General features: G+C 32.4%; 1 protein-coding gene across 1 annotated transcript; it reads right to left on the bottom strand.

The window, feature by feature from the left end:
• Nucleotides 1-16,295: 16,295 nt before the first annotated feature.
• LOC139857909 (uncharacterized) lies at nt 16,296-17,609 on the bottom strand. Its single transcript, XM_071846761.1, has one exon. The coding sequence runs from the start codon at nt 17,607-17,609 to the stop codon at nt 16,476-16,478; it is 1,134 nt and encodes a 377-aa protein (XP_071702862.1). The 3' UTR covers nt 16,296-16,475.
• Nucleotides 17,610-19,316: the final 1,707 nt, after the last annotated feature.

The following is a 19,316-nucleotide window of genomic DNA, read 5'->3' as shown; positions in this document are numbered from 1 at the left end:
GACTGTGACAACCCGGAAATTTCCAACCAAATTTAAACTTTAATCTTTATATGTTTCCGACACGATAAGCAATATTTGTTAAGTTAAATTTCAAGAATTTTAAACTATGTTCATACATTCATTCAACCTCGACCAAGTTCCAACGATTCACGAACCATTAAACGAATATGATTATATATGCATATGTGTATATATTATAACTTAAAATGTAAATAAAAATATTAGATTAAATATTTTATATGATTGTATCTGTTTCAAAATGTTTATCAATGGAATTAGAAGATAAGATCAAATGATTGAATTATCAGATATATTGAATTATGATTACAAGTCTCTGTTGAAAGGCCCACGTTGATTTGAGAAATCTTTCCATTTTAACAATATTCGGAAAATGGTAAAGTGATTTATAAATAAGAATAAATTGTGAATCATTGAGAACTAGACAAAGGATAGTGGAAGATTGAATCTCATAAAGACTCGATTGATCTATTTAGTTTCAAACGTACAAAAACATTTTCAGTTTAAAAAGAACTTTATTATTAAAACGTATATAAATATCTAGAACCACTTTTGACAACTCATTACTTAACTAGTATGATAAAGATAACAATATTTATATTTTATTTTATTAAGTATATATAACGATTTAAATTAATATTATATATATTTATACGCGTATTATACGTACATAGTTTTATACTTTTACTATACTTAAACTTTACCTTTATTTTATTTTTACTTTATTTTAACTTTAATAATTCACTTTAATAATTCATACTTTAATAATTCACTTTAATAATTCATACTTTAATAATTCACTTTAATAATTCATACTTTAATAATTCACTTTAATAATTCATACTTTAATAATTCACTTTAATAATTCAAAAATCTATTATAAATAGAATTCAATAGGTTTCATTATTTCATAGAAACTTGAAAATATTTTTCTCTAAACTCTCTCAATCGATTTACATATATATATTTACTCCGTATTATTTCAAGATATTATTAGTATACATAAAATATTACGACGGAGTGCTGTCCGAGTGATTTCAAAGTTGTTTTTCGAGTGGGATAGGATTAAGGAAATTATGGGTTATAGCTATGGAGGTGATTGAGTATGGTTCATGGGTATGCTCGTGAGGTCAATATAGTGTTTATCATTTCCGTTGCGTCTACGTACCTTTCCTGCAATATTGAATCTCAATATTGATACGTGAGTACTCATAATTTAACTTTTACATACTAATAGTGTATCCCTGACTAGTGCTCGAGTATTTAGGATTATGCATGCTTGTACTTTTGATATTGCCCTTAGACAGGTTAGGTTGAATCTTGAATTAGTTACACTTACGGTTGAGATAAGGTATAAGATATGCATGTCCTTGAAAAGCTAGCGAAAAATTAAGAACTTTTCCTTTAGATATCGAATGGTTTCGATGAACGGATTAGAAGTTATAATCAATTGAATTTTCGATATTTTTATTAAAAAAATGATTATTATTATCGTCGTTTTTATCGTCGTTCTAGTTTTATCTTATTATTATCATTATTATTATCTTTATCAATAAAAGGGATTTATCATTAAAAATGTTATTTTTATTTTATTTTATTATTACTATCGTTATTATCCTTAAAGTTATAATTAGTATTATTATTATTATCCAATTATTATTATTATTATTATTATTATTATTATTATTGGTATTATTATTATTATTATTATCATTATTAATATTAATATATATCATTATTTAAAAATGGTTATTGTTATTGTTATTATTATTATTACTATATTATCATTAAGATAATTATTAGTATTATCGTTAATAATGTCATAGTAACTATCATTATTAATATTAGTGTAATTAAAACAAATATTTGTAACACCTAATTATTTTGATTACTATTATTATCATTATTATGAACACGATATAAAAGACGATTAAAAGCTATTAAACGAAACGATTAGGAAATAATGGGTAAGAGTATCATGATGAAATTAAAATATTATATGATATTGATTTAGATAAAATTATCATTCTTATTATTTTTATCATTACTATTATTATTAAAAGTATCGTTAGTATTAAAACTATCATTTTAACAAAAATTATCATTTTAATAGAAATGTCATTGTTACTATAAAATATCATTATTATTATTATTTTAAATAGAATTATTATTTTAAAGATAAGATAAAAAATTATTGTAAATATTAAAGTTATCATAATTAGAATTATCGTTTTATCATAATGTCATTTTGATAATTATAAATATTGATATTTTTATAATAATAATTATTATTACAAAATAATACAACTTTTACTTACTAACATTATAGATATTATTTTATCAAATAAATATGTGATACAAACATATTTTACTATGTGTAATAACTTACTTTAATAATACCTATCATATTATCTTTATGATATTAAATGAACCCTATAAATTTTATTACTTAATATATATAAAAGTATATTTATCATATAAATTTAATATAAAAATTTATTTATTAATAAATAAATTATATTATTTACTCTATTAAATCTTTTAAAAATATTTAAAAATATAAAATGACGATATTTAAACTATATATTAATCATGTATAGATTTTTGGAAATTATTTTGAGTCAAATTTACTTTTGTTGACTTTTGTATATTAGTCTCGAGCATTAGGATTGTGGTACACTATGACTTGACCTAATTTGTTAGACAAATATTGACCAACACATAAATATATATAATTAATTTAGGTTCGTGAATTCGAGGCCAACCTTGCATTTGTTCAATGACGTTATATGTATTTTTACTACGAAATACAGTATGGTGAGTTTCATTTGCCTTTTTACCCTTTATATTTTTGGGACTGAGAATACATGCGCTTTTATAAATGTTTGACGAAATAGACACAAGTAATTGAAACTACATTCTATGGTTGAATTATCGAAATCGAATATGCCCCTTTTTATTAAAGTCTGGTAATCTAAGAATTAGGGAACAGACATCCTAATTGACGCGAATCCTAAAGATAGATCTATTGGGCCTAACAAACCCCATCCAAAGTACCGGATGCTTTAGTACTTCGAAATGTATATCATGTCCGAAGGAGGATCCCGGAATGATAGGGGATATTCTTATATGTATCTAGTTAATGTCGGTTACCAGGTGTTCACCATATGAATGATTATTTTTGTCTCTATGCATGGGACGTATATTTATGAGAACTGGAAATGAAATTCTTGTGGTCTATTAAAATGATGGAAATAAATGATTATGATAAACTAATGAACTCACCAACCTTTTGGTTGACACTTTAAAGCATGTTTATTCTCAGGTGTTAAAGAAATCTTCCGCTGTGCATTTGCTCATTTTAAAGATATTACTTGGAGTCTTTCATAGCATATTTCGAAGAACGTTGCATTCGAGTCATTGAGTTCATCAAAGATTATTATTAAATCAATTTATAGTTGGATAGTAGATATTATGAAATGGTATGCATGCCTGTCAATTTTTGATGTAAAGAAAGATTGTCTTTTAAAAACGAATGCAATGTTTGTATAATGTATCATATAGAGGTCAAATACCTCGCAATGTAATCAACTATTGTGAATCGTTTATAATGTATATGAACGGGTCCTTTCATAGACGCAAGTTTTAATATTTAGTTTTTAGACTTTTAAGTTTCGACGCTCTACTTTCTTTTTTTTATTTTTCGACTTTTTATTTTTCGACGTTTTTCGACGCACTCTTTTTCTTTCTCATTTCTACGCTCTAGTTTTTAGGACATAGATTTTTATTTCAAAATTTTGACGGAAAATTATTTTAAGCGGTTAAATTGATAGACATCCAAAATTTTTTGCTTCGTAGTAATAGTTGGATTTGTTAGTGGCTGAGTTGTGGATTTTCCGACTTAAAGGATCCTGGCTCTCTGCTGCATTTTTTGGCTATTCGAAACGTGGGCAAAAGCAGAAAAGTCTATTAATTTGATAACTTATATAATTTTTATTTTTATAACTAATAGGATATTCAGTGAATGCACCGAGCAAAACGTTCACCACCTTTCATACGTTCACTATCTGTAATTCGATCAAGACATCTAGCTAATATTGCCGTTGTTGATTTTTCTTTAGAATTATCATCTAGTCGAACAAGTACTCCAATTCAAATTTCCGATAATCCATTTTTTGAACCCGACTTCACAATTGAGAACCCGGAGGATATTCAAGGACAATTTCAAGATCCTGAACCACTAATTATTCCTCCTGAACTACAAACCGTTAAATCAGAATCCTCTAGTGATTCGTATTCAACAAATTCAATTATGAAAGTAACGGAACCTCTAAGTATGGAAGACCGAATGAGAGCCACACGCACGGGTCAAGGTCACGCCATTATTAAGCTAGATGTTAATGCGCCAGATTATGAAATCAAAGGACAAATCCTACACATGGTAACTAATCAATGCCAATATAGTGGTACGCCAAAAGAAGATCCAAACGAACATCTTCGAACCTTTAATAGGATCTGTACTATATTTAAAATCAGAGAAATTGAGGATGAACAGATCTATCTCATGTTGTTTCCCTGAACTTTAAAGGGAGAAGCCAAAGATTGGTTATAATCGTTACCTGAAGGAGCGATTGATACATGGGATGTTTTAGTTGAGAAATTTCTTAAAAGATTCTTTCCGGCATCTAAAGCCGTGAGACTTCAAGGAGAAATTGTTACGTTCGCACAAAAGCTAAATGAAACATTATATGAGGCGTGGACAAGATTCGGAAAGTTGTTGAGAGGATGTCCTCAACACGGTTTAGACACTTATCAAATAGTAAAAATATTCTACCAAGGTGTCGATGTTGCTACACGAAAAGACATCGACACAGCAGCTGGTGGTTTCATTATGAAGAAAACCGCAACTGAAGCTCACAAAATCATTGATAACACAGCCTCCCACTCGCATGAGTGGCACCAGGAAAAAGATATTTTTCGTTCATCTAAAGTGGCTAGAGCCGATTCTAGCCATGACTTTGATTCCGTTTCCGCAAAAATAGATGCTTTCGAGAGACGAATGGAAAAGATGAATAAAGATATTCATGCAATACGAATCAGTTGTGAGCAATGCGGTGGACCACACTTAACGAAAGATTGTAACATTGAACAAACGATGGAACAACGTGAGAATGTTTCCTACATGAACCAAAGGCCGGAAAATAATTATCAAAATAATTATCAACCGCCAAGGCCAAACTTCAATCGAAATTAAAACATTCTTTACAATCCAAATGGACCTAACAATAACTCGTACAACCAACAAGGTCCGAATAACCAACCAACTCAAAACAACACTTTCAATTAACAAAGACCTGGCTTGTATAAACCACCACAACAAACCGAAGAGAAAAAGCCAAATCTGGAAGAAATGATGGCAAAGTTAATGGAATCTCAAACATAATTTATTACAACTCAAACCCAAACGAATGAGAGGTTTGATCAGTCATTAAGAACTCAACAAGCTTCCATTTTGAATCTAGAAAAACACGTAAGTACTCTTGCTAGCATGATGAGTGAGAGGGAACAAGGAAAGCTACCGAGTTATACTGAAGTAAATCCTCGGAATGAGAATGTTAACATGGTGTCAACGAATTCTGAAAAATCAGCACCAGAAGATGGGAAGGTTTTAGATGTGAGTAACGATGAAGAAGTTACAACACCACCACCACCCGAGTATGTAAAGCCAGTGGAGGCACCATACAGACCACCCATCTCGTTTTCAAGAAAAGGAGTTGAGTATGAGCAAGTAATATGTAATAAAGTTTGTGATACCTCTGGAAAGAAGAAGAAGAATAAGAAAGTGCAAGAAACAAAAACCGTAAAAGTAAACCCGGTGAAGACAGTTCCACCAAAAGTTCCACCCAGGTTGGGTGATCCGGATGAATTTATTGTTCCTTGTCTACTTAGTAATTGTGTCATGTATGATGCACTAGCAGATTTAGGTGCGAGTGTGAGTGTTATGCCTTTTTCATTATATAAGAGATTAGGTGTAGGCAAGGTTGCAGAAATCGGTTCTCGGGGAGTTCTCGACAGGGTCTCCAAAACGAGAACTCGGGGAGAACTCGGGGAGTTATCGGTGGTTGACTTTCGTTGACTTTTGAGATTTTATCGAGTTTTTTTCCGAGATTTGACCGATTTTACCGAGATTTGACCGATTTTTCTGAGATTTGACCGATTTTTCTGAGATTTGACCGATTTTTCCGAGATTTGACCGATTTTTTCGAGATTTGACCGATTTTTGGTCGTTGACCGATATTTTGTCCGATTTCAAAACGAGTTCTCGCCAGGAATGAAATTCCGAGTTCTCGCCGAGTTCTCCCGATTTTTGCAACCATGGGTGTAGGTGAGCTAAGTCCAACGAAAATGAGTGTTCGACTCCTTGATCAAACCATTAAGCACCCGGTTGGAATTGCTGACAACCTACCCGTTCAAGTGGGTAATTTAACCTTTTTAGTCGAATTTATTGTCATTAACATAGAAGATGACTCAAACGTTCCTCTAATTTTAGGTCGACCATTCTTAGCGTCCACCGGGGCGTTATTTGATGTAAGAGAGGGTAGAATGACACTTAGTAATGATGAAAAATAGATCACCTTTGTTTGTCGAAAGACTAAATCTCCACCAACCAAAACCGTTGAACCAACAAAAACGATTGGTAAGAACCATATTGTTTTACCAACTCCAACGGTAGTGCTTAACAATAATAAAACGCCTAAGTGTGGGGAAGATGAAATAACACCTAATGATGAGTTGATAACAAAGAACCCCGTTGTTGATACGAAATTAAATGATCTCATTATTAACAGTTCAATGAGGAAACTTATCAAACGGATTCGCGATGCTAGAATCAAGGGGAACTTTAAGTTATGTAACCGGTTAGTATCTAATCTATCGCCTAAAGAAAAGGCGAAACTAGTTGAATTTGTGGATATTACACAAGAATCCGACCAATGGCTTAAAGCAAAAGTCACAGATATGCAAGTTGAATATGGTCCAAAAGAAATTGACAATGAAGTTAATCACAATTTTGACACCACAGCTACCTAAGTGTGGGGAGATTCAAATGTTCTAAAAAGAAAATGATGTCTAGAGTTAGTTGTTCTGTTCTCGTGTAATTCCGAGAATGGAATCCGATTGGTCTTTTCCACTAGCAGACACTAAAGAACTAGTTTTCTCCCCCTATTCTGAATTTTTTTTGTAGGTTTTGTATGAAATTATTACGCTTTTTAAATTTATGTTTTGTGTGATTTTAAAAACAAAAATCTGCTTTATTTCACTAAGTTTAAAAAATGATTTCTAAAATTCGTTGTAAGTTAAAGACTAGGTCATGGAACCGAAATTGCTTTACCCGAGGGCGGAGAAAAATTTTATTATCATTATTTTAATATTATTGATCTAAAGTATGTAAAAAAAAGTATATACATGTTTGTAGTTTATGTTATGTCAAACAGGGTAAAACAGCGCACTTTCAAAGACTGGCATTAAGTTCAGCAAAAACTACTAATTTTGACGATATGACGCAAAACATATTTGAAATTACAACAAAAGGAATGAACGATGAGGCGCGCCATCTATCATTCGACGAGCTTTGTAATTACAAACTGAGTATTTTTAATCACTTTTCTACACTAAACACCCTCATGAATTTATAATTATAGTCTGATTTCATGCAAATGAGGGCATTGCATGATCTCAAGTGTGGGGAAGGGTTATAAATTCTCTCGGGTTTACACTTAGTTTAATTGCCAAATTTTGTGAAAATTTGAAAAATATTCAACTAAATGAACTCAAAATCATGTTTATACATATTTATGAACGATAAAACTAGGTGTTAATGCCGAAATTATTGTTACCTCAGAGAGAACATAAATGGAGAAACAACCCAAAATGCTTGAATTCATTTAAAATGGAATAAATGAGAATAAAAAGGCAAAGAAAAAAATAAAAACTAAGTGTGGGAAGAATTTACCAAGTTCTTCAAAACATATATCACATATTTGTACAAGATTATTGCAGGTATTTTTGTTTTGGACTAAACTAATCAGTTTTACCCGATTTACTGTAATATATTTGAAAGAAAGATGGATCTACACGATGAATCAATTCCATCATTAAAAGGAAGTAAAGTCTTCCGAAAAAGACGCGCGCTTCTTGATTTAGGTCAGGAAGTTGTCGTCCAGACCAGTTGTAGGTTGACGAAAAATCTAGAAAAGTCATCTCTAAAATCAGCAGGAAATCCACGGACCTCAGTATCAAACAGGGTCGCCAAGTGGTCAGACTTATCCTAACCATGAGAGGATCTGTCTCGTAAAATAGGGAGGGCGTCATGCAAATTAGCTTGATAAGACTAATGAATCAGACCCCCAGAAAGGATAATCTCCTTAAAGATCAAAAATTAGCTTTTAAGACTGATATTACTCAATCCTTGAGATTGACCTTAAAGATTGAGAATTCAAACTCATGGAATTCGATGATATCTAAACTCGAGCTTGAACGAGAAAATATTTTGATAAAAATAAAACCGATTTGTTTTCTGAAAACCTATTTTCAATGCGTTCATTACCATTGAACGTAAAATCCTAGAAATTCACCTGGATTTCATTAGGTCACCTGAACCAAATCGGGTGTCAACCGTAAGAACGGTGGTTACATAGCATGGTCGAAGACAGGACCTTGTGCCAGATCGAATAATTATAGGGTGATCTTTGCTATTGCTCCTACAAAGGATAGTAATTGCATCCGACATGTTGTGGACCATGAACATCTGCATATCATTAGACATTGCCTTAATAGTTGCTTGTTTATCGCTTTCCTTTACAACCGGAAGGTCGTTTACCAAAAGTTAATATACGGGACAAGTAAACTGGACGTGTGCTTTCCTAATACAAGGTTAGCAAGTGGGTGATACAAAACCACAAGTTTTTGAGCTAAAATTTTGAAATCTGAAACCCACAAAACCCGCAAAAATATTTTGCAAACACCGATGAAGGGTTATTCCAAAAAACTTATCTAGGGTAAAAGCTAGAATTTTCAAAAGATCAAATGTTTTCATAAAGATCCAATTTCCTTAAAGGATCTAAATTTTCATAGTCATGTGGGACTGTAAACTACATCGTTACTATCATTGTTTATAGTACTCCAAATGAACATATATTTAGGCACAATATCCTTCCAATATGTAAAGTTTTTAGTTGAAATTGTTCTAATTTCAAGTAATATTCGTTTAAATAAATAAGTACGAAGACTGAAGACGTAAATGAAGATTTGAAGACGCAAATGACCAAAAAGCTCAAATGTACAAGATTCAATCCAAGTGGTTCAATTTATTGATGAGAAACGTCCAAAAATGACAAGAGTACAAGTCGCGAAACGCAAAGTACAAGATATCTACGCGTACGAAAGGACGTTCGAAAATCCGAAACCGAGACATAAACCGAGCATCAACGCGCGAGACAACGGACCTAAAATTACAAGTCAACATTGCACAATAATATAATATAATATATATATAATTATATAAAATTATATATATTATATTATATATATTAAATAATCGAGCCACCCACGTTTTGGAAGCAAGTTGAGCTGTCACAGCTGGCCATGCGATCGCATGGCCAGGAAGAAGTAAATCCATGCGATCGCATGGAGAAGAAAAGTTGGCCAAGTGCTATAAATTGGAACGAATTCAGCCGAGTTTATACACACCTCGATTTTCTTTCTTCCTCTGTAAAGAATTATATATATTTATATTTATAATTTAAAGTTTAAATTAAGTTTAATAATAACTGGGTTAATGTAAGAAATGTTTTAAGGTTTTGTAAGACGGAACTCTGTCCGTGTAACGTTATGCGATTATAATAACCACTGTAAGCTATGTTCTTCCTTTTTAAATTAATGTCTCGTAACTAAGTTATTATTATGCTTATTTGAGCCGAAGTAATCGTGATGTTGGACTAAATATTAAGATGGGGTTATTGGATTTTGTACCATAATTAGGGTTTGGACAAAAGACCGACACTTGTGGACATTGAACTATTGACTATTAATAGATGGGGGGTATTGTCTAATCGAATGACAACTCATTAGAATCTATCGAACCTATCTTCAAATTAGTTAATCTAATATTTATTAAAATGATTATGTATGTCCTATTTACTGACGTTTATACGACATCTTTTACGATCATTTAATTAATTATTCGGGTTGGGTAATTGATTATTCATTATGATCAAGTGGGTAAATTAATATTCATATCTCATTAAAACAGAGGTGGATTACATACAAGGATAATTGGTGTAATTGTTAACAAAGTATTAAAATCTTGTTACAGTTCGAATCCCTAATTAGTTGGAATATTTGACTTCGGGAATAAGGTTAATTTGACGAGCATATTATAATTATGACCGATGAACTATTATGGGCAAAACCCATATAGGTATCAAATAATCCAGGACAAAGGACAATTAACTCGGGTAACAATTAATTAAAATCAAAACGTCAAACATCATGATTACGGAAGTTTAAATAAGCATAATACTTTTATTTCATATTTCATCGTACTTTATTTACTGTCATTTTAACTACTGCAATTTACTTTATCGCAATTTAAATTCTGTCATTTATATTATCGTCATTTATCTTTACGCTTTATTTAAAATCGACAAACCGGTCATTAAACGGTAAAACCCCCCTTTTATAATAATAATAATACTACTATATTACTAATATATATATATATATATATATATATATATATATATATATATATATATATATACAAATATAATTGTTTAAAAATATAGTACGTAATCGCTAGCTCCCTGTGGAATGACCTGGACTTATTAAAAACTACACTACTCTACGATTAGGTACACTGCCTATAGTGTTGTAGCAAGGTTTAGGTATATCCAATCTATATAAATAAATAAAACTTGTGTAAATTGTATCGTATTTCGTAGTAAAAATAATACTATTTCGTATACCTCGGCTTCACACATCAATGGTTCTCGTTTGAAGTTTTGGCTATATATATATATATATATATATATATATATATATATATATATATATATATATCCCAAATACGAAGTATTGTATATAGCGTATGGATGTATATATACGTAGTAATACGATTATTAATCACGGTGTATATACTTCTCTCTCCGTCCCATATTCATCGTTCCTGACAAAAATCTCATAGTTTAAAAAAGGTAACTATGACATGTACATTTTATCAATTTTTCAGCTTTAGCTCTTAGTTTTCATTCACATTTTTATGTTACAAGCATAAAGAAATGATATAAAAGAACTTTGCTATATTATTCTTATTTATTTATAGAAATAAAAGATTAATTTGAAACATCTCACCAAAAGACCTTCTGCAAGATGTATTGCGGAGGCTATAGATCAACTTTTTCGGGGAAAGAAGTTTTATCCTCTTAAGCAGACACCGAAGAGCCAAATTATTAGGATTAGGAGACAGAATCAAGTTCTCTGGAGGAAGGAAGACCTGACTTTTCATAGGTTCTATTCTTGTTTAATATATTTATTCGTGTAAAATTATGTATAGCGAGTGAATTTGTGGTTTTAAAGAAAATTAAAAAAATTTAAAAGAAATACTCCGTAATAGAAAATAAATATGAGACTTGTTTTTGTAATGTTCCGTGGTGGTGATGGGTTTAAGGTTTTTTAGCTATTCCATCTAAATTCATTAATTTTGATCGATGCTTGTTAATTTGGAAATTTATTTTTGTTGTTTGTATTCTATGATTTTTCATCTTAAACATTACTTTGTTGTTTCAAAGTGGGTTTTGGAATTTTTTTTTTTTTTTTGATTTCAAAGTAGATTTTGAATTATGAGGTGAAAGTGTGCTGCGGCCTGCACGTGTAAAGAAAGGGATGTCAAGAAGAAAGGTTAAATACCGAAAATACCCTCACATGATTTGCACATGATAAAATTTAACTGGAAAATTTAACGGGCGTTAGGCATTTTGACTATCCTTGCACCTCTTTCAAATCACAGGAACTATCCACACTCAAAACTGCTACTTTGGTTAACCATGCAATATAGTACAAATCATAGGGACTATCCGCGCAATATTCTCTTTATTTATATAAGTGGTCAATTAATTTGAAAACTCTCCCAAAAGGACCTTCGACTAAGAGGTATTGAAGAGCCTCTTTGACACCTCTTTATATATCAACCTTTTTGAGGAAAGAAGTTCTATTTTCTAAAGGAGTCTCCGTGACGCCAAACTATTAGAATTAGAAGATAGAATCAGGTTCTCTGGAGGAAGGAAGACCTGACTTTCTATATATTCAATTTTTGCTTAAGATATTTATTTTGTGTAAATTATGTATGGTGAGTGAATTTATGATTTTAAAGAAAATTAATTTTTTTAAAAGATATTAGAAAATAAGAGCACCAGGAGTCGGGATTTTTTTTCGGCGTTAAAGCATTTTAACGGTGGGGACGGTGGTGCCACCCACTCCCCGCCGGCGTTAAACCACCGTTAAAAGTGTTCAACGCCGGCCACCGTTAGCTGGGCAACATTGGTTTTTTTAGCCGTTGTGGGGTTTGACCGTTGGAAACGGTCGAATTCCTTTTTTTTTATTTATTTATTTAATTTATATCCTATAAACACTCACCAATTCTCATCATTTTTTCACACATCTTTCACTCTTTTTCTCTACAATTCTATACACTCACAAATTTAATCTTCAAAAATGTCTAGCAATCAAGGAAATTCCAACTTTCCCAACCAAATTAATCCGTATTTTTCCAACCGAGGTAGTCCTAACTATCCCGCAAACCATCCAAATAGTCTAAACGATCCCATGAACCCATACTCTAGTCAATGGAATCCGTTTACACCCTTTCACAACGTACCAAACGCGTTTCAAAATTACGCTCATCAAACACAAGTTCCACAAACTCAAGTCCCACAAACCCCCTTGATGAGTCCCGAAGACATGGAACAATTTATGGCATGGAAGTCTAGTCAACAACTTAGCGAATCGAACGCGCAATCGGTTCAAGACGAGGTGGTCCCAACAACAACACCAACGTCTCAACGTGTTCGCGGTAAAGGAAAAGAAAAGATGGTTGATGAAGAACCGACCAAAAAAACGAGGGCAAGACGAACCGGAGTCGTGATGAACCCGTGGTCCGAGGTAGATGAGTTACGTTTGGTGAAAGCTTGGGTTCATACATCCGAAGATTCACTCAAAGGAAACGACCAAACCGGTATATATTTATTTTATATTTTTGTGAGTTAAATATGTATATATAAATATATATTATATTTATACTCTATATATAAATATACACATATACGTACTGTTAACATATGTATAAATATTTGTATGATGTTGAATTATATATATTATAATTATATTATAATTCGTTATATATTTTTGTAGGTGCGTCATTTTGGTATTTGGTTACGGACGACTACAACAGAAGAAATCCACCATTTCCTCGATCTAAGGATGCGTTGTCGTCTAAGTGGACGAAAATGAATGGCGAATGTCAAAAGTATAATGGGATTGTTAGTCGTTTGAAGAATGATTGGCGAAGCGGGGATAACGACCTAGATTTTCGTGTGCGGTGTGATCAACAATATATCGATGAGAACATGGGAAAGAAGTTTTCTAGTTATCAAGCGTGGAATTTTTTGAAGGACAAGTCAAAGTGGCTAAATCCCGATCCCGTTGTTATCGGTACGAGAAACAAACGACGTGAGCCCGTAGTTATTGAAGATGTTGGTGAGCCCGTAATTAATTTGAACGAAGAAGTTGCAAGTGCAAGTGTTGAAGAAAATCCGAATGCGGGGATGTATGGTCCCGATCAATTGAAACGTCCAAAAGGAAAGCCAAGAAAATCGAGGAAAAAGTCGTCCGATTCCAACCCTTCATCCCAATCTTCTCGTGAGTCTCTATGTATACCGGTTAAGGAAAATTTTGAAAAAAACGGCCGATCTTAAAAAGAAGTATTATCAAGATAAGCAACTTGAAATGCGTTTAAGGATTTTAAACATTGCTCCAACCGAAGCCGACATGGAACTAATTTCTGACCTTAAGGAGCAAATTCGACGCAATGCTCGTAGGGATTTACAATCGGGATCGGGTGCAAATGACGACGAAGGCAACGAATCGGAGTAGACGATGAATAATCTAGTTGTTTGTTTTTTTATTTCAATAAGTTCAATTTAGTTTTTTATTGTATTGTTTTTAAATTAATGTAATGAATTTTAGTTTTTATTTTATGGTTTTATAATATTTATTTTATATTTAATAAAATATATATTCATTAAAATAAATAATTAAAATTAAAATTTAATAATTAAATAATGATTTAACACTGAGATTTAACACTGAACCATTTCCCTTGTTTTGACCTCAGTGTTAAATCCAGTGTTAAATTTAACACTGAGATTTAACACCGAACGACTCTCTGTGCTCTAAGTATAAGAGCACCAGGAGTCGAGCTTTAAAACCGTCGTTATCATGATTTAACGGTGGGGATGGTGGCAAACATCACTCCGCCCCGCTGTTAAATCGGCGTTAAATGCGTTTAACGGTGGCCACCGTTGCCTTTGTAACATTGTATTTTTTTTTTCTTTTCTTTTTTCTTCTTTCACTCCGTATTATTTTTATTTTTCAGCTTTTGATTTCTTCTTCTTCTTTTTTTTTTTTTTTTTTTTTTTTGCAGGTGATTGATGATGGAGAAGGAGTTAGGTGAAGAGAGAGGGAAGAAAGATGAAGAGAGGAAAGAAGGTGGTATGAATTATGTTTTTTTTTCTTCTGTTTTTTATATATTCAGTATTATTTGAGGTTTTTATTTATTTATTTTTTTTATTTGGGGAAAACTTACAGGGGGTATTAAGCAATGTTTTTTTTTTAATTAATGTAATTTTTTTATTAATGAAATTTAGTATTGCATTTGTTTTTATATTTTTAATATATTATTAAACTAAATAATATTATTAAAAAAGTGTTAAAAATAATTAAATAATAATTTAACACTGAGATTTAACACTGAACCATTTTCCTTATTTTGGCCTCAGTGTTAAATCTAATGTTAAATTTAACACTGAGATTTAACACCGAACAACTCCAATGCTTATGCATAATAAGTTAAATCTAAGGTCACTATCATGACAATAATGCTGGGTGGGACAGCATTGATGGGTCCACGATTACATATTGTGAGGGTGAGGCACCTGTCACTAATTTGGTCAAAAAATAATAAAAAAGGAACAATGAGGTACAAGTCACGGTCGTTAAACACTTCCCACGTCAAATCCATAAAATCTTCACCCATCATCACAAACTACTTTTCGACAATTCCCAAAAAATATTATTTTATTTTATTTTTTATAAATTAAGAAAATGGAGAAATTTAAAGATTCATCATCACTGCTTTTTAACATTTGTTTTCTTTTCCGGGACTTTAAAATGATATATTGTTCAAATGTCCAAAAAGGAAGGTGTTTTTTTCATTTTATTTCTATGATAAAATCGTTATATTAAGCTTTGAGTATGGTTTCCTGGCATAGTTTGGGATCCTATCTGTTAGATATCGCTAGACCTATATCTGATACAGTATACGATACACATTAATTTTATATACCGTGTAGTCACATTTCATAGCATATACCCCATACATCATGACGAAAAACAACCCCTTTTTTCTGTACTTTGTGACTGTGTGGTCCCCTTCTAACTCACAAACTCCAAATAAACCCATTCATAAATTTGGTAGAACTTTAGAAATTTCAAAATTTAGCACTAAAACAAGTTTAAAATCATACGTATAAATATAAAACTCCATAACTATAAGTAGCTTGTATGGTTACCAACTCGTTAGTTAAACAAGTGCTGTACAATTTACAAATTATACAACTCGAGACATTGAATGAATCAATGAACTAACCCAGCCAGCCTAGCAATTAAAAATGTGTCAATCTGCAATAAGACGAAACATGTAGGGAGCAGAGTGAAATATTCCCAAAATAAAATAAAATAAAATAAAATAAAGGGTACTTTTAATAATACTTCATCACTGTAACGTACACCAGAAATAACATGCTATTGTCCCATTCTTCCATATCCTAACAGACATATACTGTAAATACGGAGTAATAAAGATGCTAAAAAATAATTCAATTTATGCTACTCAAGAAATATACAGTAATAAAATTAATTCTAATAAAGCTAACATCACCTTTCACTTGTTAGATTCAACATTTGGATTTGACCATTAAAATTAAAACTTAAAAACTAGCAATCTAAGGTAAATTGCCTAAAATATGTACATTCACATTAAAAACATGAGAAAATGCGACAACATATCCTAGATCTACACCCTAAATTATCCAAATCAACGTAAGGAGTAATAAAAAACTAATTAACTATGATCGATCGGTCTTACTCTTGATATGAATCTGCTGAGTCCTATTTGATCCTCTATTGCTACCACTCGTACCGTCCTGCTTATGAGATAATGCAGATGATGAAGAAAATAACGGAAGGCCGAACACATTGCCTGATTTTGAATAAATCGGAACGTTTAAAACCGGAGTTATTCTAACGTTAGCAGAATACGATCTCTCCATTCCTTTATATTTGAATCTAGGACCGCCATTAAAGGTGCTAGGACTACTAGAACTCCGATCTAAGCTGTGGAAAACTATTTTTCCAGATGAATTCATTCGAGGACTGTCTATAGATACACTACGTACAGGTACTGAGCCGTCATTTGATAATGTTCTCGTTTTCACCAACCTCACCCGCGGAGGATTGCCAGGGTTAGGGTTTGTCATCATGTTTACTTTCAATTGCTTATCAGAATCTAGAGATAAACGTGGTATATCTTCCTGATCGTGACCTGATGAAGATGACGATAAAGAGTGACGTGACGTCACTAACGGAGGTTCGTTATCTGTGTCGTTAAGTAACGGAAGGTTAACTGACGAATCGTTTGACGATTTTGAGCTTCGGTTGAGAAACTGTTTGATTGATTTAGTAGCTCCGCTACGATTACCGTTACCGGTAGACGGTGATGACGTCGTTTTGTTGTTGCTGTTTTGATAAAGTTTTTTCAAATTTAAAAGCTCTTTCCATTTACTTGAACATTTCGGCGCTTTAGGAGAGTATAAAAATGCATCAACAACGGATACGCCGTTGATAATCCGGCGAGGTTCCGGCGGATCTAACGAACTAACTTCCGAAGAAGTGGTAACGATAGAAGTAGAGATAGGTTCGTGACGTACAACCGGAAAATGGAGCGGAAATAGTTTACCGTCGAAGAAGAGTTCGTCAGCCGGAAGCATGGTGACTGGATCTGATAGTCGGAACTCAAAATCACCGATATCGGAACTCTCTAGATCTGGTTTCTCCGGTAGATCTGAGAGGTTGTTTGTATCGGAAGATTTTTGTTGAGGCATTTCTCCGGTGACTGTGAGACGCCATTTGGAGTGTGGCGGAGAACAGGCTGGAAAAGTTTCCGGCGAATATGTGATGTTATTAATGCAAGTGGAAGCCATAAACTTAGAGAAAACGGAATCACGGTTACGAGTACCGGTGTAGAAAAAGAAGAGAGATGGTGGCAAAAGGATAAATGATAAATACGGAGTAGTTTTTTTTAATGAGATGAATTAGGAATGGATAGTGAATGAAGCCATGGGGGATCACAAGGTCGTGGAATCGTATTCTGATGACCACTAGATACATTAAACGCACATGTTATACCATCAAATATTTATTTTAGACCACTTTTATTTTATTAGTTGTAGGCGTTTCTTGTGGTATCGCTTGTCTTTTTACATTTTTTGAATAACTATGACGTGTTTTTTTTTTGAGTGGAGTAGTGGTGGTGTTACTTTTTTGGTGTCACTTTGAGTGGAATGCTGATATAGCATTTTATTTTTCTTTTTCTGCTTTTTCAATTTGTTTTATTTTTACTTATGTAATAAAAATGTAAAAAAAAATTACACATTTAATAAATTTAAAAAAAACGCATTTAAATTAATACCATTACTACAAATAAAATACATTATTAAAAATACTAAAAAAAGAAAATGACATTTATTAAATTCCTAAAATAAAGACGTAAACGCCTTGAACTTAATTTTACTCATTCGGAAGGGAAGTTGTATTCCGCCATCTTGCTACGAACATATTTTTTTAGATTTTGAAGACGTACCACGTCTTCTGGGTCTTCCATTGTGGCCGACGATCTCCACAACAAATCAATATGTGTTAGCGCGGTTTGCATACCAACATACTCATTGAAGTTGTCAAGCGACTCTGTCTTTTTTGAAGCCACCACTTCCATTCTATCCATAAAATCGTCGACCCTTGAAGAATTCGAACTATTCCCACGAGAAGACGCTCCCGCGTCCGAAAAACCCGTAGCCTTTTGTGCTTTCTTTGCCTTATCTCGTCCCATTGACACGGCATCGTTACGTTCCCGAACAACTCTTCTTCAAAGTCTTGCGAGAGGCTTATCGAGTCTCCTTGATTTTCACCTGAAACATCAACATGATAGTCTTCCGGATGGTTAACTGTAACGGCCCGGCTTTTTTGACTTGCTTTTGTGCTTTCACGAAACTGCGTATTTGTGCGTACTGAGCTAGCTTATGCTCTGGGATCTTTAATTATGGTTAATTACTTTCGTTAATATCTTACAACGTGCTATTAAGTGTGTAATCACTTAACTTGATCCTCGAATGCTTTTACGACCGTTGATGTCACTTATCGTTTTAAACGAAATACGTACTTGGTACACGTTAAACTTTTGTTGTAATTGGAATATTATGACTGCGTAAACTTGATTGTTATTTATTATAACAATTACTTGGCTTAAGGGCTTATTTAATTAAGCTTAGTGTTTACTAATGCTTACTAGTTACCTTAATGGACTTAGCACCTTAATTGACTTTCCATGCCCCGACTTATCTTTGTGACACACATTTTTCACGAATAATACTTCGGATATTATTTACGTTCATGATTAATTTTTTTTATTAATCATTTTTAATTAACTAATGTTAGTAGTTAATTACTTGGGCTTTATTTATTTAATTGTTGCATACATACTTGAACTTGGGCCTTTATTAATGGACATAGACTTGGAAGCCCACCCTACTTTCTTAATGGACTAGTAAGCCCACTTTTAAGCTAGTGTTTTATTAATGATAAATATGGATTAATTATCTTAAGTTGGAGACAAAATCTTACAAGCATGCTAG

This window comes from Rutidosis leptorrhynchoides, chromosome 7 (assembly GCF_046630445.1).
Source record: "Rutidosis leptorrhynchoides isolate AG116_Rl617_1_P2 chromosome 7, CSIRO_AGI_Rlap_v1, whole genome shotgun sequence".
Taxonomy (NCBI): domain Eukaryota; kingdom Viridiplantae; phylum Streptophyta; class Magnoliopsida; order Asterales; family Asteraceae; genus Rutidosis; species Rutidosis leptorrhynchoides.
Note: the sequence above shows the minus strand (reverse complement) of the source record. Positions and strands in the feature narration are given on the sequence as shown.

Excerpts from the sequence above, each read along its gene's own strand:
- LOC139857909 (XM_071846761.1), bottom strand. The coding sequence starts at position 17,609 with ATGGCTTCCACTTGCATTAATAACATCACATATTCGCCGGAAACTTTT.